The sequence below is a fragment of the Lampetra fluviatilis genome, chromosome 56 (assembly GCF_964198595.1).
Source record: "Lampetra fluviatilis chromosome 56, kcLamFluv1.1, whole genome shotgun sequence".
Taxonomy (NCBI): Eukaryota; Metazoa; Chordata; class Hyperoartia; order Petromyzontiformes; family Petromyzontidae; genus Lampetra; species Lampetra fluviatilis.
In genome coordinates this window covers 7,020,092-7,043,585 of record NC_136330.1, presented here as the reverse complement: position 1 = coordinate 7,043,585, position 23,494 = coordinate 7,020,092, and the positions used below count along the sequence as shown (strand labels likewise).

General features: G+C 54.9%; 1 protein-coding gene across 1 annotated transcript; it reads left to right on the top strand.

Moving 5' to 3' along the window:
* Nucleotides 1–290: 290 nt before the first annotated feature.
* Nucleotides 291–23,282, top strand: LOC144950201 (procollagen C-endopeptidase enhancer 2-like). Its single transcript, XM_078880277.1, has 11 exons — nt 291–445; nt 8,099–8,195; nt 9,951–10,059; nt 12,015–12,082; nt 14,995–15,203; nt 15,626–15,750; nt 17,065–17,201; nt 18,309–18,475; nt 20,099–20,179; nt 21,193–21,366; nt 23,116–23,282. Exons 2-11 carry the CDS (start codon nt 8,107–8,109, stop codon nt 23,247–23,249), a joined length of 1,293 nt encoding a protein of 430 aa, XP_078736403.1. The 5' UTR covers nt 291–445; nt 8,099–8,106; the 3' UTR covers nt 23,250–23,282.
* The last annotated feature ends 212 nt before the right edge of the window (nt 23,283–23,494 follow it).

Genomic DNA, 23,494 nt, shown 5'->3' with positions numbered 1-23,494 from the left:
TCTCTCATCGCTCTCCCCCTAACTCTCTCTCTCTCTCGCTCTCCCTCCGCTAATCTCTCCCCACCATCATCTCCCAAGACCCTCACTCATTTATCTCTCCTTCCACTCTCTCCTCCCACTCTTTCCCCACTCTCCCCCCACTCTCTCTCTTTTTATTTACGATCAGTGGAAACAAGAAGATGTTCGCTGTAGTCGGCACTTTGCTTCGTTCATCATTTCGTAAAACACTTTTTTTTTACATTTTTAAACTTAGCTTTATGTAAAACCCCCACCTCTCGCTCACTCTCTCGCTCACTCTCCCCCTAACTCTCTCCTCCCACTCTCTCTCCTCCCACTCTCTCCTCCTCCCACTCTCTCTCCCCATTCTCTCTCTCCCCTCTCTCTCCTCCTCAAACGTCGCCAGCCTCTACGCCGGATCGCTTCAAAGTCAGGAGCTGCCACACAGGTAAGTTCGGGACTAACCAGGTCCTCGCGAGGGCGTGCGTGACCGTCGCGATGAAAAAAAAAATCAACTTTAAACAAACTTAAACTAAACTTTATTTTTGTTCACCACCAAGTCCGCTGAAGCTGTGTAGAGCTTTGCTCTTTTTCAGCAGCGGCCGTGGCTAGCCGCAAATGGCAGCACGACGGAGTGAGATTGTCGTCGTCTTCGCGTGGAAATGTTGCGGCGGCAGTGAAACGCTCCGTGAACGCGTGACGATAGTCGTGGATGTTGGAGGTGGGGGAAGGACCCGGAGGGACCGGAGAAAAATCCACGCGACCACAGGGAGAGGGAGGGAGGGAGAGGGACACGCAAACTGCAAATATACAGCAGCAGCAGGCGTCAGGGTCGGGATCTAACCCACGACCTCCTGTATACCAGGCGAGGTAGTTAACATCTCCTAGCCACCGTGTAGATGATGATGATAGAGAGACGCGCAAACTCCAAATATACAGCAGCAGGCATCGTCAGGGTCGGGATCTAACCCACGAACTCCTGTATACCAGGCGAGGTAGTTAACATCTCCTAGCCACCGTGATGATGATGAGAGAGACACGCAAACTCCAAATATACAGCAGCAGGCGTCAGGGTCGGGATCGAACACACGAACTCCTGTAGACCAGGCGAGGTAGTTAACATCTCCTAGCCACTGTGATGATGATGAGAGAGAGAGACACGCAAACTCCAAATATACAGCAGCAGGCGTCGTCAGGGTCGGATCTAACCCACGACCTCCTGCACACCAGGCGAAGTAGTTAACATCTACTAGCCACCGTGATGATGATGAAAGAGACATGCAGACTCCAAATATACAGCAGCAGCAGGCGTCAGGGTCGGGATTGAACCCACGACCTCCTGCACACCAGGCGAGGTAGTCAACATCTCCTAGCCACCGTGATGATGATGAGAGAGAGAGAGACACGCAAACTCCAAATACAGCAGCAGCAGGCATCGTCAGGGTCGGGATCTAACCCACGACCTCCTGTAAACCAGACGAGGTAGTTAACATCTCCTAGCCACCGTGATGATGATGATGATGATAGAGAGACACGCAAACTCCAAATATACAGCAGCAGGCTTCGTCAGGGTCGGGATCTAACCCACGACCTCCTGTATACCAGGCGAGGTAGTTAACATCTCTTAGCCACTACGGTGACCTCACGATATCACACCTCACAATATCACAGCTCAGCACCCTGCACCCTCCACCCTGCACCCTCTCCATCCATCACCCTGCACCCTGCACCTTGCACCCTGCACCCTGCACACTCCACCCTCCACACTGCACTCTGCACACTGCACCCTGCATCCTCACACTGCACCCTGCACTCTCACACTGCACCCTCACCCTGCACACTGCACCCTGCACCCTCCACCCTGCACCCTCACCCTGCACCCTGCACCCTCACCTTGCACCCTGCACCCTCCACCCTGCACCCTGCACCCTCACCCTGCACACTGCACCCTGCACCCTCCACCCTGCACACTGCACCCTGCACCCTCCACCCTCACCTTGCACCCTGCACCCTGCACCCTCCACCCTCACCTTGCACCTTGCACCCTGCACACTGCACCCTGCACCCTTCACACTGCACCCTTCACACTGAACCCTGCACCCTGCACACTGCACCATGCACCCTGCACCCTTCACACTGAACCCTGCAAACTGCACCCTGCACACTCCACCCTGCACACTGCCAATCCATCACCCTGCAACCAGCACCTTGCACCCTGCACCCTGCACACTGCACCCTGCACCCTGCACCTTGCACACTGTACTCTGCACACTCCACTCTGCACCCTGCACCCTGCACACTCCACCCTGCACCCTGCACACTGCACACTCCACCCTGCATCCTGCACCCTGCACCCTCACCCTGCACCTTGCACACTGCACACTGCACCCTGCACACTGCACACTGCACACTGCACCCTCCACACTGCACCCTGCACACTGCACCCTGCATCCTCACACTGCACCCTGCACCCTCACACTGCACCCTCACCCTGCACACTGCACCCTGCACCCTCCACCCTGCACCATCACCCTGCACCCTGCACCCTCACCTTGCACCCTCACCCTGCACCCTCCACCCTCCACCCTGCACCCTCACCCTGCACACTGCACCCTGGACCCTCCGCCCTGCACACTGCACCCTGCACCCTCCACCCTCACCTTGCACCCTGCACCCTGCACCCTCCACCCTCACCTTGCACCCTGCACAATGCACCCTGCACCCTTCACCCTTCACACTGCACCCTTCACACTGAACCCTGCACCCTGCACACTGCACCATGCACCCTGCACCCTTCACACTGAACCCTGCACCCTGCACACTCCACCCTGCACACTCCACCCTGCACACTGCACCCTCACACTGCACCCTGCACCCTGCACCTTGCAAACTCACCCTGCACACTGCACCCTGCACCCTGCACACTCACCCTGCACCCTCCACCCTGAACACTCACCCTGCACACTCACCCTGCACCCTCCACCCTGAACACTCACCCTGCACACTGCACCCTGCACCCTCCACCCTGAACACTCCCACTGCACACTGCACCCTGCACCCTCACCCTGCACACTGCACCCTGCACACTGCACCCTCACCCTGCACACTGCACCCTGCACCCTCACCCTGCACACTCACCCTGCACACTCACCCTGCACACTGCTCCCTGCACCCTCCACCCTGCACACTCACCCTGCACCCTGCACGTTGCACCCTCACACTGCACCCTGCACCCTGCACCCTACACCCTGCAGACTGCACCCTGCACCCTGCACCCTGCACACTGCACCCTCCACACTGCACCCTGCACCCTGCACACTGCACCCTCCACACTGCACACTGCACCCTGCACACTGCACCCTCCACACTGCATCCTACACCCTCACCCTGCACCCTGCACCCTCACACTGCACCCTCACACTGCACCCTCACCCTGCACACTGCACCCTGCATCCTCCACCCTGCACCCTCACCCTGCACCCTGCACCTTGCACCCTGCACCCTGCACCCTGCACCCTCATCTTGCACACTGCACCCTGCACCCTCACCTTGCACCCTGCACACTGCACCCTTCACACTGAACCCTGTACACTGCACCCTGCACACTCCACCCTGCACCCTGCACACTGCACCCTCACCCTGCACCCTGCACCCTGCACACTCACCCTGCACACTCACCCTGCACCCTCCACCCTGAACACTCACCCTGCACATTCACCCTGCACCCTCCACCCTGAACACTCACCCTGCACACTGCACCCTGCACCCTCCACCCTGAACACTCACCCTGCACACTGCACCCTGCACCCTTCACCCTCACCCTGCACCCTCCACCCTGAACACTCACCCTGCACACTCACCCTGCACACTCCACCATGCACACTCACCCTGCACACTCACCCTGCACCCTCCACCCTGAACACTCACCCTGCACACTCACCCTGCACCCTCCACCCTGAACACTCACCCTGCACATTCACCCTGCACCCTCTACCCTGAACACTCACCCTGCACACTGCACCCTGCACCCTCCACCCTGAACACTCACCCTGCACACTGCACCCTGCACCCTACACCCTGCACCCTCACCCTGCACCCTCCACCCTGAACACTCACCCTGCACACTCACCCTGCACACTCCACCATGCACACTCACCCTGCACACTCACCCTGCACCCTCCACCCTGAACACTCACCCTGCACACTCACCCTGCACCCTCCACCCTGAACACTCACCCTCACACTGCACCCTGCACACTCACCCTGCACACTGCTCCCTGCACACTCACCCTGCACACTGCTCCCTGCACACTCACACCGCACACTCACCCTGCACCCTGCACACTGCACCCTGCACCCTGAACCCTACACCCTGCACACTGCACACTGCACACTGCACACTGCACCCTGCACCCTGCACCCTCCACCCCGCACCCTGCACCCTACACCCTGGACCCTACACACTGCACCCTGCACCCTGCACACTGCGCCCTACACCCTACACCCTGCACACTGCACCCTGCACACTGCACCCTGCACCCTGCACCCTACACCCTCACACTGCACCCTGCACACTGCACCCTGCACACTGCACACTGCACCCTCACACTGCACACTGCACCCTGCACCCTCACACTGCACCCTGCACCCTGCACCCTGCACACTGCACTCTGCACCCTGCACCCTGCACCTAGCGCACCCTACTGAGGGGCCGTCCATAAATGACGTCACGCACCTAGGGGGGGGGGTCAGACATTTGTGAAGATGTGTGACGTCACATCAAAATTCGCAACTTTAAATAAATACAGACAACACGTTCTACTTATTCTTAGGTTTTTTTCGGTAAAGTCACGTAGGTAAAACATTAAAATTAATAAAAGTAAAATAAAATAAAAATCACGACGTTTCGGAAGCAACACAAGCTTCCGTCTTCAGGTGGAACCGTCACAGCCCGACAGCTGTATCAAGTAAATGAGAGATTACAGGAGATACCACTCCGTATATATAATGGTTGAGGGGGGGGCAGGGATGGCCCACTCTTTATTATTATGGTAAGGTGCGGTTTGAGACTATGAATAGACTGCATAACAAAAGACTGAGCCTTTATTATGGAGAGGTTCGGTTTGTGACTACGCCTAGCCTACATAATAAAAGTGTGAAAAAAGAAGAAAGCTAAACCTGGTAGAAAGCTAAACCTGGTGAAACAACTGGCTGTCCATCAGTAACCTGCAATAGTTTTCTGTCAAATAAGATGGTTCAAATAAGTGTAGTTAAATATTTTTTGCATGGTTAATCACATCTTTCCAATGATTAAAGGTGCGGCTTGAGACTATGAATAGACTGCAATACAAAAGACTGAGCCTTTATTATGGAGAGGTTCGGTTTGTGACTACGCCTGGCCTGCATAACAAAAGTGTGAAAAAAGAAAGCTTAACCTGGTAGAAAGCTAAACATGGTAAAACAAAACTGGCTGTCTATCAGTAACCTGTAATAGTTTTCTGTCAAATACTCAGTTTGTAACCATCATCACGGTTGAAATTATGTCTGTGTTTGTATATTTGTATGGCTTCGTGTACAAACCTTTGATGGTAGCCAGGAGGTTTGCAGAGAACCTTGGTCTCGGAAAAGACAATTTCATGAGAGCCCACCGAGTTGTAGCAATGATCGGCAACGGCCGAAGAATCAGTTCTGCCGTGTTTCAGATCTGACTTGTGCTCGCGGACACGATCAGAAAGATGACGTTTCGTGTCTCCAATGTAGCAATTACCACAAATGCAACTCAATTTGTAGACTCCAGGATTTTATTAATTTTAATGTTTTACCTACGTGACTTTACCGAAAAAACTTAAGAATATGAATCCTTGCAGTCACGAAAGCTTCAAATCTAGAACGTTCTACTTAATTAAATACTTTTTAATAAATGTTTTCTCCTACAACATCAGAGTGCAGCACCACATTAAATACGCACTACAATGACAATAGTTTAAAGCGATTTGAAGCATGTTCTTGGTTCTTTCGGTAAAGTCACGTAGAAGGGAAATAACAAAATAATAAAAATAATATTTATTTTATTAATGATATATTTTTTTCTTTTTTTAATAATAATATGTTTATTTTATTAATAATATATATTTTTCTTATTTTATTAATAAGATATGTTTTACATTTTTTATAATAATATATATTTTTCTTATTTTATTAATAATAATATATGTTTTATTTTTTTATTTTTTCCCTTCTACTTGACTTTACCGAAAGAACCAAGAATATGAATCCCGGCAGTAACAAAAGCTTTAAATCAAGATTTGAAGCAGTTTTATTTGGGGGGGAAAGACAGAGCTTTGTGACGTCATATTTGAGGGGGAGGGGTCTGACGTCATTTATGGACGACCCCACACCCATCGCACGAGAGTTGGCGGCGTGGGTGTGGGGAGTGTGGTGGTGGGGGGGAGTGTGGTGGGGGGAGTGTGGTGGTGGGGGGAGTGTGGTGGGGGGGAGTGTGGTGGGGGGGAGTGTGGTGGTGGGGAGTGTGGTGGGGGGGAGTGTGGTGTGGGGAGTGTGGTGGTGGGGGGGAGTGTGGTGGTGGGGGGAGTGTGGTGGGGGGGAGTGTGGTGGTGGGGGGTAGTGTGGTGGTGGGGGGGAGTGTGGTGGGGGGGAGTGTGGTGGGGGGGAGGAATGTTCGGGCCTCTCTCCCCTGCGAGTCCAGACGCGTTGCACGTGGCCAGCAGCGCTGCTTCCATCTGCTAAACATTTCACTCGGCGCGCTCGCTGCTCACTCGCTCCTCGCTCGTCTCACGTGAAGCCGCAGCGCCGCACGCGCCTTGCTCACACGCAGCACTGCAAGCAGCAGCAGCAGCAGCTCCACCAGAAGCAGCAGCAGCAGCGGCTTCACTAGAAGCAGCAGCAGCAGCGGCTTCACTAGAAGCAGCAGCAGCTCCACCAGAAGCAGCAGCAGCAGCTCCACTAGAAGCTCCCAGCAGCAGCAGCAGTAGCTCCACTAGAAGTAGTAGCAGAAACTCAGAGCCGGCTCAGCCACTAAGCGACCCTTGCAATTGCAAAGGGCCCCGTGGCCAGCAGAGGGCCCCCTAGAGTCACTGCTAGCTAGTGGGTGAAAACAATCATACATCAAAGGGGCCTCCAACCAAATTTTGCTTAGGGCCCCCAAAGGTCTAGGGCCGGTTCTGCAGAAACTCCCAGTAGCAGCAGCAGCAGCAGCTCCACTAGAAGCAGCAGCAGCAGCTCCATTTGAAGCTCCCAGAAGCAGCAGCAGCAGCTCCACCAGAAGCTCCTAGAAGCAGCAGCAGCAGCAGCTCCACTAGAAGCTCCTAGAAGCAGCAGCAGCAGCAGCTCCACTAGAAGCTCCTAGAAGCAGCAGCAGCAGCAGCTCCACTAGAAGCTCCTAGAAGCAGCAGCAGCAGCTCCACTAGAAGCTCCTAGAAGCAGCAGCAGCAGCTCCACTAGAAGCAGCAGCAGCAGCTCCACCAGAAGCTCCTAGAAGCAGCAGCAGCTCCACTAGAAGCATCAGCAGAAGCAGCAGCAGCAGCTCCACTAGAAGCTCCTAGAAGCAGCAGCAGCAGCTCCACTAGAAGCATCAGCAGCAGCTCCACCAGAAGCTCCTAGAAGCAGCAGCAGCAGCTCCACTAGAAGCAGCAGCAGCAGCTCCACCAGAAGCTCCTAGAAGCAGCAGCAGCTCCACTAGAAGCATCAGCAGAAGCAGCAGCAGCTCCACTAGAAGCTCCTAGAAGCAGCAGCAGCAGCAGCTCCACTAGATGCAGCAGCAGAAGCAGCAGCAGCTCCACTAGAAGCTCCTAGAAGCAGCAGGTGCAGCAGCTCCACTAGAAGCAGCAGCAGCTCCACCAGAAGCTCCCAGAAGCAGCAGCAGCTCCACTAGAAGCATCAGCAGAAGCAGCAGCAGCTCCACCAGAAGCCCCCAGAAGCAGCAGCAGCTCCACTAGAAGCATCAGCAGAAGCAGCAGCAGCTCCACCAGAAGCCCCCAGAAGCAGCAGCAGCAGCAGCAGCAGTGCCTCATTGTTCACTCTCCACTCCTCCTCCTCCTCTTGCTCCTCCTCCACCTCTTCTACCTTCGCCACCTCCTCACAGGCCACGCGATGGCGTCACGAGTGCTGATGATGGTGCTGATGATGGTGCTGATGATGATGATGATCGTGGTGCCACACGTTCATGCGCAAGTGGCTGGGTGAGACTTCAACAACTACTTCAGCAACTACCACCGCAACTACTACCACCACCACAGCAACTACCACAACAACTATCACGACCACAACAAATGCCACAACCACCACGACTACCACAGCAACTGCCACAACAACTATCACGACCACAACTAATACCACCACAACCACCACCACATTAGATACTACCGCAACCACCACTGCAACTAACATTACCACCACAACAACCGAAACAGCCACCACATTGACGACTGCGACCACAACCACCACAACAATTACAACCACAGCAGCTGCAACCATAGCAACAACAAGGGTAGTAACACGGATGCTGATGGTGATGATTGTTACATGCGGCAACATTAAATTCACTGTGTCAATGATGTTGCTGATGCCAATGCTGCTGATGATGCTGCTAATGATACTGATGATGCTGATGATGATGATGCTGCTGATGATGATGATGCCAATGCTGATGCTACTGATGATGGTACTGATGATGATGATGATACTGATGATGAGGCTGATGCTGATGCTGCTAATGATACTGATGATGATGCTGCTGCTGATGATGATGATGATGCTGCTGCTGATGATGATGCCAATGCTGATGCTACTGATGATGCTACTGATGATCATGATGATATTGATGATGCTGATGATGCTGCTGATGATGCTGATGATGAGGCTGATGCTGATGATGATGATAATGAAGCTGACGCTGATACTGATGCTGCTGATGGTGATGCTGACGATAATGCCGTCGCAGGCCCAACTTTGCGTGCAAAGGGGATCTGTGGGGAGATTCGATGACAATGCTGATGCTGCTGAAGATGATGATGATGTTGCTGATGCTGCTAAGGATGTGGGCAATGCTGATGCTGCTGCTGAAGATGATGATGATGTTGCTGATGCTGCTGATGATGTGGGCGATGCTGATGCTGCTGATGATGATGATGTTGTTGCTGATGCTGCTGATGATGATGATGTTGTTGCTGATGCTGCTGATTATATGGGCGATGCTGATGCTGCTGATGATGATGATGTTGTTGCTGATGCTGCTGATGATGATGTGGGCGATGCTGATGCTGCTGCTGATGATGATGTTGTTGTTGATGCTGCTGATGATGTGGGCGATGCTGCTGATGATGTTGTTGTTGTTGATGCTGCTGATGATGTGGGCGATGCTGCTGATGATGATGTTGTTGCTGATGCTGCTGATGATGATGATGTTGTTGCTGATGCTGCTGATGATGATGTGGGCGATGCTGATGCTGCTGATGATGTGGGCGATGCTGATGCTGCTGATGATGATGATGTTGTTGCTGATGCTGCTGATGATGATGTGGGCGATGCTGATGCTGCTGCTGATGATGTTGTTGTTGCTGATGCTGCTGATGATGTGGGCGATGGTGATGCTGCTGATGATGATGATGATGTTGTTGCTGATGCTGCTGATGATGATGTGGGCGATGCTGCTGCTGCTGATGATGATGATGTTGTTGTTGATACTGCTGATGATGTGGGCGATGCTGATGCTGCTGCTGATGATGATGATGTTGCTGATGCTGCTGATGATGTGGGCGATGCTGATGCTGCTGCTGATGATGATGATGTTGTTGCTGATGCTGCTGATGATGTGGGCGATGTTGATGCTGCTGCTGATGATGTGGGCGATGGTGATGCTGCTGCTGATGATGATGTTGTTGCTGATGCTGCTGATGCTGATGATACTGCTACTGATGATGCTGTTGCCACCGCAGGCCCAACTTTGCGTGTGGAGGGCATCTGTCCGGCGAGTCGGGCTTTTTCGGGAGTCCGGGGTTCCCCGAGAAATACCTCCCGGAGCAGGACTGTGAGTGGAGGATCACGGTGCGTGACCTCCTCGCGTGACCTCGCGTGACCTTCGAGTGTGACCTGTGGGCGTGACCTCCGAACGTGACCTGTGGGCGTGACCTCCGGGCGTGACCTCCGCACGTGACCTCCGTTAATGGCCTCTGTGCTTGACCTTTTCGCGTGAACTCGCGTGACCTCTGGGCGTGACCTCCGTGCGTGACCTCTGGGTGTAACCTCCGAACGTGACCTCCGCACGTGACCTCTGTTCATGACCTCTGTGCTTCACCTCCGCACGTGACCTTTGTGCGTGACCTCTGGGCGTGACCTCCGCACGTGACCTCCGCACGTGACCTGTGGGCGTGACCTCCGAGGCGCGACCTCCTACTACTTGACCCCGTAAATGACCTCTTGGACATGGCTGGAGCACGCCCAGAGGTCACGCTCGCCGGCTGCTCCCTCGCTCGCTGCTCTGGGGTTTATCGATACAGCGAGTTTGACCCCCGAACTGCGTTCAATAACAGGGCCTGGCTGTGTGCGCTCGCACACCATTCACGCACCTCTGACTAGGTTGGCTACGTACGGTGCGAAAGAAGTTCACCATCCATCCATACTGACCATAGACTAACACTGCCCATAGACTAACACTGCCCATAGACTAACACTGCCCATAGACTCAACACTGCCCATAGACTAACACTGCCCATAGACTAACACTGCCCATAGACTAACACTGCCCATAGACCCAACACTGCCCATAGACTCAACAATGCCCATAGACTCAACACTGCCCATAGACTCAACACTGTCCATAGACTCAACACTGCCCATAGACTCAACACTGCCCATAGACTCAACACTGCCCATAGACTCAACACTGCCCATAGACTAACACCACCCATAGACTCAACACTGCACCATAGACTCAACACTGTCCATAGACTCAACACTGCCCATAGACTCAACACTGCCCATAGACTCAACACTGCCCATAGACTCAACACTGCACCATAGACTCAACACTGTCCATAGACTCAACACTGCCCATAGACTCAACACCGCCCATAGACTCAACACCACCCATAGACTCAACACTGCACCATAGACTCAACACTGTCCATAGACTCAACACTGCCCATAGACTCAACACTGCCCATAGACTAACACTGCCCATAGACTCAACACTTCCCATAGACTCAACACTTTCCATAGACTCAACACTGCCCATAGACTCAACACCGCCCATAGATTCAACACTGCCCATAGACTCAACACTACCCATAGAAAGACGTTCAAGGTGCATAACGTACGTACACCCACACACATCCCCCCCAGTTGTGGAGTTACTACAAAAAGTTACGCGGCTGGGATGAGACGCACGGCACCACCCTGCCCCACCCTGCCCCACCCTGCCCCCACCCTGCCCCCACCCTGCCCTACCCTGCCCCCACCCTGCCCCCACCCTGCCCCACCCTGCCCCCACCCTGCCCCCACCCTGCCCCCACCCTGCCCCACCCTGCCCCCACCCTGCCCCCACCCTGCCCCACCCTGCCCCCACCCTGCCCCCAACCCCAATTGGTTAGGCTTGAGGCTATCATTGCTGGGCAGCAGTGGTGGTGGTTGTGGTGATTGTGGTTGTGGTGGTGGTTGTGGTTGTGGCGGTGGTGGTTGGGGAGTGGTTGCCAGGCTATGCTACGAGCCCGGCGACCCGAGTTCGATTCCCGTTCACAGCCAACACCAGTGACGATTATCTGAATCGGTCCTGTGCCTCCCCTAGGTTGACTCAGCCTCAATTCGCACCTGGTGTGGTGCGTAGTAAACGTCGCCCTTTTGGAGACAAAGGCGGCCGGGCGTGGTGCTGGCCACCCACCTCCTCGTGTGCCGTGCAGGCCTTCGTAGGTGTTACTCGCTAACAGCACTTGCCCCAACAGTCTGTTCCAGGCTACACGGGGGACCTTTGTATTTGGTGTGCGTCTGTGTGTGTGTGATTGCAGGTTCCAAAAGATCGAGTCGTCTTCCTCTCTTTTCGATTCTTTGACCTGGAGAGTGACCCACACTGCAGGTGCATTGAACACACACACACACCACACACACACTCACACACACCACACACACCACACACACACCACACACACATAACACACACACCACACACACACTCACACCACACCCACACCACACACACCACACATACACACCACACCCAACACACACCACACATACACACCACACATCACACACACCACACACACACTCACACATCACACACATCACACACCACACACACACTCACCACATACACTCACACCACACACACACACCACACACACACCACACACATACACACCACACACACACCAAACACACACACCACACACACACACCACACACACCACACACCACACACACCACACACACCACACACCACACACACCACACACACCACACACATACCACACACCACACACACCACACACACACACCACACACCACACACACACATAACACACTCACACACACACCACACACACACACCACACACACACACCACACACACACACCACACACACACCACACACACTCACACACTCACCACACACACTCACACCACACACACACTCACACACTACACACACACACCACACACACACCACACACACCACACACACACTCACACACACCACACACACACACCACACACACCACACACACCAAACACACACACCACCAGAGCCGGTCATGGGCACACTGCCCAGGTATGGGACACTCTCCACTCTCTCCACAACTGCCCCATCACCGATTGGGAGTTGTGGGGGTGGAGGGTCCGATGGTACAAAATACCCAGGCAGGTGCTTAATTTTGGTGGGGTTGATGGTAAGGCCCCACCTCTTAGTGGCAAGCTCCAGGTTCAGCAGCAGCGCCTCTGAGTGAGCGGCAATTACCAGATCATCGGCATACATAACGTGGTTGGCCAATACACCACATATTACTGGTAGGAACCTCCTAGTTACACCAGCCCACAGGGGATTATTGTGTCCGTCCGTCCATCGTGCAGGGAGAGGTGGGGTGGGATGGGCTGGGTGGGGAGGGGAGGGTGGGGAGGGGCTGGGTGAGGAGGGTGGGGCTGGGTGGGGAGGGGAGGGTGGGGAGGGGCTGGGTGGGGAGGGGCTGGGTGGGGAGGGTGGGGAGGGGCTGGGTGGGGAGGGTGGGGCTGGGCGAGGGGAGGGAGGGGTGGGGCTGGGTGGGGAGGGGCTGGTCACCCCGTGGTGCCCTTATAAAACTCAACGTTTAACCTACTCACGCCGGCTTGTGCCCGCCCTCACAGTCGGGCATATTTGCGGATTACACCACGCCGCCGTTGACCCTGGCCATTGACCGAGCAACCCGACGTTCCTACCAGCTCCCTCCGCAGGACAATGTGTTTCTCATGCCTACTGAATGAACAGGATGCGTATGTTAGACTTTAATGAGATTGTTAACCGCAGACGCGGAGTCTAACCCCCTGTTTGCCATAAGGGGCCGTGCATAAATGACGTCACGCACCTGGGGGGGGGGTCAGACATTTGTGACGATGTGTGACGAAGGGGGGGGGGGGGGTTAAGAAATGTGACGTCACATGAAAATTCGCAACTTTTAATAAATATAGACAACACGTTCTACTTGATTAAATAGACGTTTTCATAAATGTTTTCTCCTACAACATCAGAGTGCAGCGCCACATTAAATACGCACTACAATGACAATAGTTTAAAGCGATTTGAAGCATGTTTTATTTTCCTTTTGGGGGGGCAGAGCTTTGTGACGTCATATTTGAGGGGGGGTCTGACTTTTAGTGACGCCGTGTGACGATGGGGGGGGGGGGGTCAAAAATCATCAAAAATCGCGTGACGTCATTTATGGACGGACCCTAAGGCTTTAAATTTAGCCAACAGCGGGTCTTGCCAGCACACCCAGGGTTTTCGCGAAACTCACCCCATACATTTTGCTGTCTTTTCTTGGATTTTCTTTTTGCACTCAGTCACATAGTTTTTTTGTTCACGTTTTAGTTTTTTTGTTTGTTGCGGTTGCACCCGATTCAAGAGCCGAATGGCTCACAGAGCTACACCTAATACATGAACTTGAACTTGAACCCACAACATTTACAATTTGAGTACGACGTTTCGTTGGTAATCATCGGGCGATTTTTCCAGAATTATGAAGAGATCTACCAGCTCCCGGTCGCAAGTAGAGCAAAGAGGTCGTCATAACTGTGACTCCGATTATTGAAGACTTCCGATTCAAGAGCCGAATGGCTCACAGGGCTACACCTCTTCTTGGTTCTGTCGGTAAAGTCACGTAGAAGGGAAGTAATAAAAAAAAAACATAATAAAATAATTCTCACGACGTTTCGGCCACAATGCAAGCAGCCGTCCTTCACCTGAGGACGGCTGCTTGCGTTGTGGCCGAAACGTCGTGAGAATTATTTTATTATGTTTTATTTTTATTATTTTATTACTTCCCTTCTACGTGACTTTACCGAAAAAACCAAGAAGATGAATCCCTGCAGTCACGAAAGCTTTAAAAATAATTATTTTATCATGTTTTATTTTTATTATTTTATTATTTCCCTTCTACGTGACTTTACCGAAATAACCAAGAAGATGAATCCCTGCAGTTACAAAAGCTTTAAATATACTTATTTTATTATGTTATATTTTTATTATTTCCCTTCTACGTGACTTTACCGAAAGAACCAAAAATATGAATCCCTGCAGTCACGAAAGCTTTAAAAATAATTATTTTATTATGTTTTATTTTTATTATTGTATTATTTCCCTTCTACGTGACTTTACCGAAAGACCCAAGAAGATGAATCCCTGCAGTCACGAAAGCTTTAAATCGAAAAGGGCTACACCTAATAAATGAACTTGAAATACATGAACTTGAACCACCATGAGCCCTATCATCTCCCCCATGCCCCCCCTCCCCCCCCAGGTACGACCACCTCTCGGTGTTCTCGGGGGTCGGGGAGGTCTCCCAGGGGGACGCCCCCCCGCAGCTGCTGGGCCGCTTCTGTGGCTCGTTCCGCCCGGGCGCCCTCGTGTCCACGTCGCACGAGCTGGTCGCCAGGTTCCACAGCGACGGCAGCGGGCAGCAGGGGGGGTTCGTGGCGGCCTACACGGCGGGGCAGCCGCACCAAGCAGGTCAGTGCACACACACACCCCCCTACTCCCCCAATCCCCCTCCCCACAATCCCCCTACACCCAATCCCCTCCCCCCAACCCCATCCCCCCAACCCCCCAACCCCCGATCCCCCTCCCAACCCCTCCCCCTGATCCCCCCCAACCCACTCCCCCCACCCCCACCAACCACCTCTCCCCACCCCAACCGCCTTCCCCCAACCCCCCAACCCCCGATCCCCCTCCCAACCCCTTCCCCTGATCCCCCACCATCCCACTCCCCCCACCCCCACCAACCCCCTCCCCCCAACCCCACCCACCAACCCCCTCTCCCCCAACCCCCAACCCCCTCCCCCTAACCCCCCTGTACACACACGTGTACACACACCTGTACACACAAACACGTGTACACACACATGTGCACACACGTGTCCATGTTGTCACAGCCGAGGGCTACTGTGGGGGGCTCTTGGAGAAGGAGGTGGGCTCCTTCAAGACCCCCAACTGGCCTCAGAGCAAGTATCCTGTCGGCATCACCTGCTCCTGGCACATCAAGGCTCCCTCCTCCAAGGTGAACAAACAGCAGTCCTGTTCTGAACAAACACCAGAACATTGGTCCTGTTCTCAACAAAGACCAGAACATCGGTCGTGTTCTAAACAAACACTGGTTTTGTTTTGAACAAACACCGGTCCTGTTCCAAACAAACACCGGTTCTGTTCCGAACAAACACCGGTGATGTCCTAACAAACACTGGTCATGTTTTGACAGACGCCGGTCCTGTTCTGAACAAACACCGGTGATGTTCTGAACAAACACCGGTCCTGTTGTGAACAAGCGCCGGTCTTGTTCTGAACAAACACTGGTCCTGTTCCAAACATACACCACTTCTGTTCCAAACAAACACCGCTTCTGTTCCAAACAAACACTGGTCCTGTTCTGAACAAACACTGGTCCTGTTCCAAACAAACACTGGTCCTGTTCCAAACATACACCAGTCGTGTTCTGAACAAACACCGGTTCTGTTCCGAACAAACACTGGTCATGTTTTGAAAAACGCCGGTCCTGTTCTGAATAAACACGGGTGATGTTGTGAACAAACACCGGTGATGTTCTGAACAAACACCGGTCCTGTTCTGAACAAACACTGGTCATGTTTTGAAAAACGCCGGTCCTGTTCTGAACAAACACCGGTGATGTTCTGAACAAAGACCGGTCCTGTTGTGAAAAAACGCTGGTCCTGTTGTGAACAAATGCCAGCTTCATTCTGAACAGTGACCCGAGCTGAGTTCACTGCTTGCAAATAAGACTCCTATTCTGGGCTCTTCTGTTCTCGCCCGGTCACACAACATCACCTTGGAAAGCCTCATTCTGACCCTGACCCTGACCCCAACTCTTTTCCCTGGGACCTGGCCCTATCGCTTTGCCAAAAATCCTGACCTCTGAACGCTACCACTGGACGCTTACCCCTACCCTACCCTCTGATCCTATCCCCTGACCCCTGTTCCCTGCATCTTGAACCTAACCCTAACCCCTAAGCCCTGGCCCTATCGCTTAACCACAAATCCTGACCCCTGAGCACGACCCCTGGACCGTGACCCTACCGACTGATCCTATCCCCTGACCCCTGTTCCCTGCATCCTGAACATATCCCCTAACCCCTGACCCTATCACTTAACCACAAATCCTGACCCCTGAATGCTACCCCTCGGTCCTAACCCTACCACGCGGCCCTATCCCCTAACCCCTGAAACTATCCCCTAACCCCTGACCCTACTGCCCCAAACCACATATCCTGACTCCTGAACCATATTCCCCTCGGACCCTAACCCCTACTCACTGACCCCTGACCCCACCCCGTGACCCCCGACCGGGGTCGTCTCCTAGGTGATCGAGCTGTCGTTCGGCAAGTTCTCGCTGGAGCGTGACACCTTCTGTCGCTATGACTACGTCTCCATTCTCCATGGCGACGGCGGAGGGATCAACAGCAGCGCCACCAAGTTCTGTGGGGACACGGTGCCTGAGTACGTGACACGCGTGTGTGTGCGTGTGACACGCGTGTGTGTGCGTGTGACACGCGTGTGTGTGCGTGTGTGACACGCGTGTGTGTGCGTGTGAGCTTGTGTGTGTGTGTGCGTGTGTGTGTGTGTGCGTGTGTGTGTGTGTGCCACGCGTGTGTGTGTGTGCGTGTGTGTGTGCGTGTGTGTGTGTGTGCCACGCGTGTGTGTGTGTGTGTGACACCCATGTGTGTGCGTGTGTGTGCGTGTGACACGCGTGTGTGTGTGTGTGTGATACGCGTGTGGTTGTGACATGAGTTTGCGGCTGAGTCGACCTAGGGGCGGCCCAGGAAAGGTTCAAATAACACTGTGTAACAATTTTTTTTGTTCCTGGGTAGTAAGTGTCATTTCCTAATTGCTTATGCCTCACAAGTACAGAACTGTAGGGGCAAGTGCTGTTAGCGAGCTGCACCTATGAAGGCCGGCACGGCACACGAGGGGGTGGGTGGCCAGCATCACGCCCGGCCGCCTTTGCCTCCCTAGTGGCGATGTTTACACACCGCACCAGGTACTCATTTAAAGGCTGAGTCGACCTAGGGGAGGCCCAGAACCGGTTCAGATAATCGTCACGGGTGTTTGCCGTGAGCGGGAATCGAACCCGGGTCGCCGGGTTCGTAGCGCAGCGCAGCGCTAACCGCTACACCACCGCTCCCTGTACAAAGATAAAGACAAAGATCCCCCGTATAGCCTTAACAGACTGTAGGGGCAAGTGCTGTTAGCGAGCACCTATGAAGGCCGGAACGGTACACGAGGGGGTGGGTGGCCAGCACCACGCCAGACCACCTTTGTCTCCCTAGCGGCGATGTTTACACACCGCACCAGGTACTCATTTAAAGGCTGAGTCGACCTAGGGGAGGCCCAGAACCGGTTCAGATAATCGTCACCGGCGTTCGCGGGAATCGAACCCGGGTCGCCGGGTTCGTAGCGCAGCGTAGCGCCAACCGCTACACCACCGCTCCCTGTACACACACCTGTACACACACGTGTGTGCAGACACCTGTACACACACACACACACATGTCCATGCGCGCGCACAACCACGTCTGAGGCTTCAACTCCCCGTTCCCACGGCAGGCCCGTGACCTCGCTGGGCAGGGAGCTGTACGTGCACTTCGTGTCGGACCGCAGCGTGCCGGCCGACGGCTTCATGGCCGAGTACCGCTTCGTGGACGTGGCCAGCCGCAAGGGAGACGGAGCGCCCCAGCCCCCCACGGCGCCCGCCCAGATACCCGCAGCCACTGGTGCCAGCGCACGTGGTCACGCGCACACGTGGACTTGTGCACGTGGACTTGTGCACGTGGACTTGTACACGTGCACACTCACACATAGACATGTACACAGACATGTACACTCACACATAGACATGTACACTCACACATAGACATGTACACTCACACATAGACACTCACACATATACAAAATGTAATAACACGCTGGAGATGGCTTGTAGAATCGGTCCTTTTATTTAACTTCTTGCAGTTCACAAACACTCCCCGTTGCTGGCAGGCAACGGGAAGCGGGCAGACAGCCACCAGAGACCCACCACCCACGTGGCACCCAGAGCCCCACTCGCGCGTGGACTCTCCCTCTCTTCGTTCCGTGTCTGATCCCGTGTCTGACCCCGTGTCTCTCCTCTCTCCCCTTATTTAATGCCTGGGTCACGTGGTACACTCCAGCCAATCCTCAACAGCCTGCGCCGAATGTTCCAGATTCCCCATCAACTCCCGGGACCACGCCCCCGACTTGTCTTCCCATTGGCTGAGGCCAAGACCAGCGAAACCAATCACCTAGCTGACATCCCGTGATCACGCCGGGGCCATGCTCCCAGGCTCTCCCCCCATTGGCTGTAAAGCGGGACCGGCAAAGCCGATCACCACGTGAATCCGACATATGCTCTTATTACATACACATAGACATGTACACTCACACATAGACACTCACACATAGACATATACACACGCGTAGACAAAGGTCACCGTGTAGCCTTCACGAGCTGCGGAGGGCAATTGCAGTTTGCGAATGGCATCTACGTATGTTTTTCACTATTTTACTACGTTTTAAAAACTACGTTTTATTTTTACCAGGTAAGGTCCCACTGAGTTGTGTGGCTCTTTTGAAGAAGAGACGTGATTATCGCAAATGATGGCCCAACGAAGTTGGCTTCCCACCATCATCATCGTGGTGTGGAATTTCATCACAGCCAAATACTCGAAACGCATCTTTATTCTAAGTGTGGAGGATGGGGAGCGGTGGTGCAGCGGTTAGTGTTACGCTGCGCTATGAACCTGGCGACCCGGGTTCGATTCCCGTTCACGGCCAACACCACAGAGACGATTATGTGAGCCGGTCCTGGGCCTCCCCTAGGTCGACTCAGCCTCAAATGAGTACCTGTTGCGATGTGCAAACATCGCCACTGGGGAGACAAAGGCGGTCGGGCGTGGTGCTGGCCACCCACCCCCTCGTGGACCGTTCCTTCATAGGTGCTCGCAAACAGCACTTGCCCCTACAGTCAGTTAAGGCTATACGGGGGATCTTTGACAGGTGTGTGTACAGGTGTGTGTTGATGGTATTGTTGGTGATGTCATTGTTGTTGATGTCATTGTTGTTGATGTCATTGTTGTTGATGTCATTGTTGTTGTTGTTGATGGTATCGTTGTTGTTGATGTTGGCATTATTGATGCTGTTGATGGCTCCATGTTGATGATGTCGTTGTTGTTGTTGTTGATGTTGTTGTTGATGGTATCGTTGTTGTTGTTATTGCTGGCGATGTTGATGTCGTTGTTGTTGTTATAGCTGGCGTTTTTGATGTTGATGTCGTTGTTGATGGCTCGTTGTTGATGATGTCTTTGTTGTTGTTGCCACAGTCGCGCCCACCCCTGAGCCCTGCGAGTTGCCCTGCAAGCGTCAGGGCAACCTGGAGACCAACTACTGCGCCAGCAAATTCGGTAAGAAGCACAACCACGTAGTGGTGGCGGTGGTGATGGTGGTGGTGGTGGTGGTGACGGTGGTGGTGGTGGTGACGGTGGTGGTGGTGACGGTGGTGAAGGTGGTGACGGTGGTGGTGGTGACGGTGGTGGTGGTGGTGGTGGTGACGGTGGTGGTGACGGTGGTGGTGATGACGGTGGTGAAGGTGGTGGTGACGGTGGTGAAGGTGGTGACGGTGGTGGTGGTGGTGACGGTGGTGGTGGTGACGGTGGTGAAGGTGGTGGTGACGGTGGTGAAGGTGGTGACGGTGGTGGTGACGGTGGTGACGGCGGTGGTGGCGGTGGTGATGACAGTGGTGGTGGTGGTAGCGGTGGTGGTAGCGATGGTGGTGGTGATGGTGGTGGTGGTAGTGATGGTGATGGTGACGGTGGTGACGGTGGTGATGGCGGTGGTGACGGTGGTGATGGTGGTGGTGACGTTTGTGGTAGTGGTGGTGATGGTGGTGGTGACGGTGGTGACGGTGGTGGTAATGGTGGTGAGGATAGTTGTGGTTGTTGTGGTGACGGTGGTTGTGGCTCAGCCACCTCGTCAACCCTCGCCCCACCCGGCTGACCCCAACGGCTGACCCTGTTGCCTGACCCCTTGTCTGACCCCCCTGCCTGACCCCAACGGCTGACCCCCCTCCCCGGCTGACCCCTGGCTGACCCCACTGTCTGACCTCTTTGTCTGACCCCTTTGTCTGACCCCAACGGCTGACCCCTCCCCCCGGCTGACCTCTCTGCCTGACCCCAACGGCTGACCCTGTTGCCTGACCCCTCTGCCTGACCCCAACGGCTGACCCCTTTATCTGACCCCCTTGTCTGTCCCCCCTGCCTGACCTCAACGGCTGACCCCCCCCCCCCCCCTGGCTGAACCCTGGCTGACCCCGCTGTCTGACCACCTTGTCTGTCCCCCTTGTCTGACCCCCTTTGTCTGACCCCTCTGCCTGACCCCAACGGCTGACCCCCCCCCCCCCCCCCCCGTGTCCGTGCAGCGATGGCGGCGAAGGTGACGAGTGCGGGGCGTCGCCGCGGCCGCTCGTCGCTGGAGTTCGACGTGGCCGTGCTCGCCTCGTTCCGCGCCGAGGGCCTCGCCGTGGAGCAGGCCGGGCGCGCCGCCACCGCGCGGCTCATCGTCGCCTGCTCCCGCTGCCCCAAGATCAAGACCGGTAGGCGGGGGGCGGGGCGGGGGGGGGGGTGGAGGGGGGGGGCTTGGGGGGGTGTGGGTGGTGGGGCAATTACACTCAGCCCCCCCCCACCACCACCACCACAACACTCACATCAACCACAAACCCACACCACACACACCACACACACCACACACACCACACACACCACACACACCACCCACATCACCCACACCCACACCACACACACCACACACACCACCCACATACCCGAACCACCAACACACATACATCAACCACACTGCCCACACACACACCACACACATCACCCACAAACCCACACCACACACACCACCCACATCACCCACAAACCCACACCACCAACACACATACATCAACCACACTGTCCACACACCACACACACACACACCACACACAAACCCACACCACCCACACCACCCACATCTCCCACATACCCACACCACCAACACACATACATCAACCACACTGCCCACACACACACGCACACACCACACACATCACCCACAAACCCACACCACACACAAACCACACACACACCATACACACCACCAACACACATACATCAACCACACTGCCCACACACACACACCACCCACACCACACACACCACCCACATCACCCACACACCCACACCCACACCACCCACACCACACACACCACCCACAAACCCACACCCACACCACACACACCACCCACATCTCCCACATACCCACACCACCAAGACACATACATCAACCACACTGCCCACACACACACACCACCCACAAACCCACACAACAGTGAGCATCCCTTGACCACACCCGGGCATCGATCAGCCTCCCATTGTATCTGTACCAGATGGAGATTCCTCCGGTACAGCCATCGAAAGCTTTACGAACTACGTGGTCAAAATAGATGTAAAATAATGTGGGAGCCAGAGGATATCCCTGTCGCACTCCAAGGTGAACAGGGAATGGATCTGACTCCCGGCCACGTAGTTTTATCCGGGCCTCAGCGTGCCTAGCAAGGCGATGTTGAATAATCTTTTCCAGGACCTTTCCCGGCACACTGAGGAGTGAGATGCCCCTGTAGTTGTTACAGTTTGTGCGGTCCCCCTTCTTAAAGAGGGGGACCACCAGGGCATCCTTCCAATTCTGCGGAACCCGTCCAGTGGTCCAGACTGTTGTTATTATGTCATGTAGGGCAGTCTGTGCACAAACGCCACCCTCCCTCAGCATTTCGCTTGGGAGATCATCTCTACCCGGTGCCTTTCCTGGTCTCAGACTCTGGATCGCGTCTCCCCCGCGTTTCTTCCGTGTCTACCCCCGTTTCTCCAACCGCGTCTCCCCATTGTCTCCCCCATTTCTCCTCTGCGTCTCCCCCGCATCTCCGCCGTGTCTCCCCTGTGGTTCCCCCTTGTCTCCCCCGTTTTTTCCCCGTGTCTCCCTCGCGTCTCTCCCGTGTCTACCCCGTGTCTCCCCCACGTCTCCCCCTTGTCTCCCCCCGTTTCTCCTCTGCGTCTCCCCCGCATCTCCCCCGTGTCTCCCCTATGTCTCCCCCTTGTCTCCCCCGTTTCTTCCCCGTGTCTCCCTCGCGTCTCCCCAGTGTCTTCCAATGTCTCTTTTTGACTCTCCCATACCTATCCAATTATCCCCCGTAACTCCCCCCGTTTCTCCTCTTTGTCTCCCCCCCCCCCCACGCCCCCCCCCCCGTGTTGTTCACCACCCCTCCCCCCTCCCCGCTCCCCCCTCCCCCCCCACGTGTCTCCAGGCCGCAGCTACATCCTGATGGGCCACGTGGACGCCGAGGGGCGGGCCGTGGTGGTGCCCTCGAGCTTCGTGGTCAACTACAAACCGACCCTCCGCTCGGCGCTCAGCAACATCAAGAACCGCAACCCCTGCTGAGAGTGGGGGGGCTGGCGGGGCGTGGCTGGCGGGGAGGGGCACGGGGGGAGGAAAGTTGAAGGGTCGTCGCGAGGGGGAGGAGGAGGAGGGGTAGCGAGGAGGAGGTGGAGTGAGGTGGAGTGAGGAGGAGGAGGAGGAGTGAGGAGAAGGAGGAGGAGTTGCGAGGAGGATGAGGAGGAGTGAGGAGGAGGAGGAGGAGTTGCGAGGAGCAAGAGGAGGGGTCGGGAGGTGGAGCAGTCGCGAGG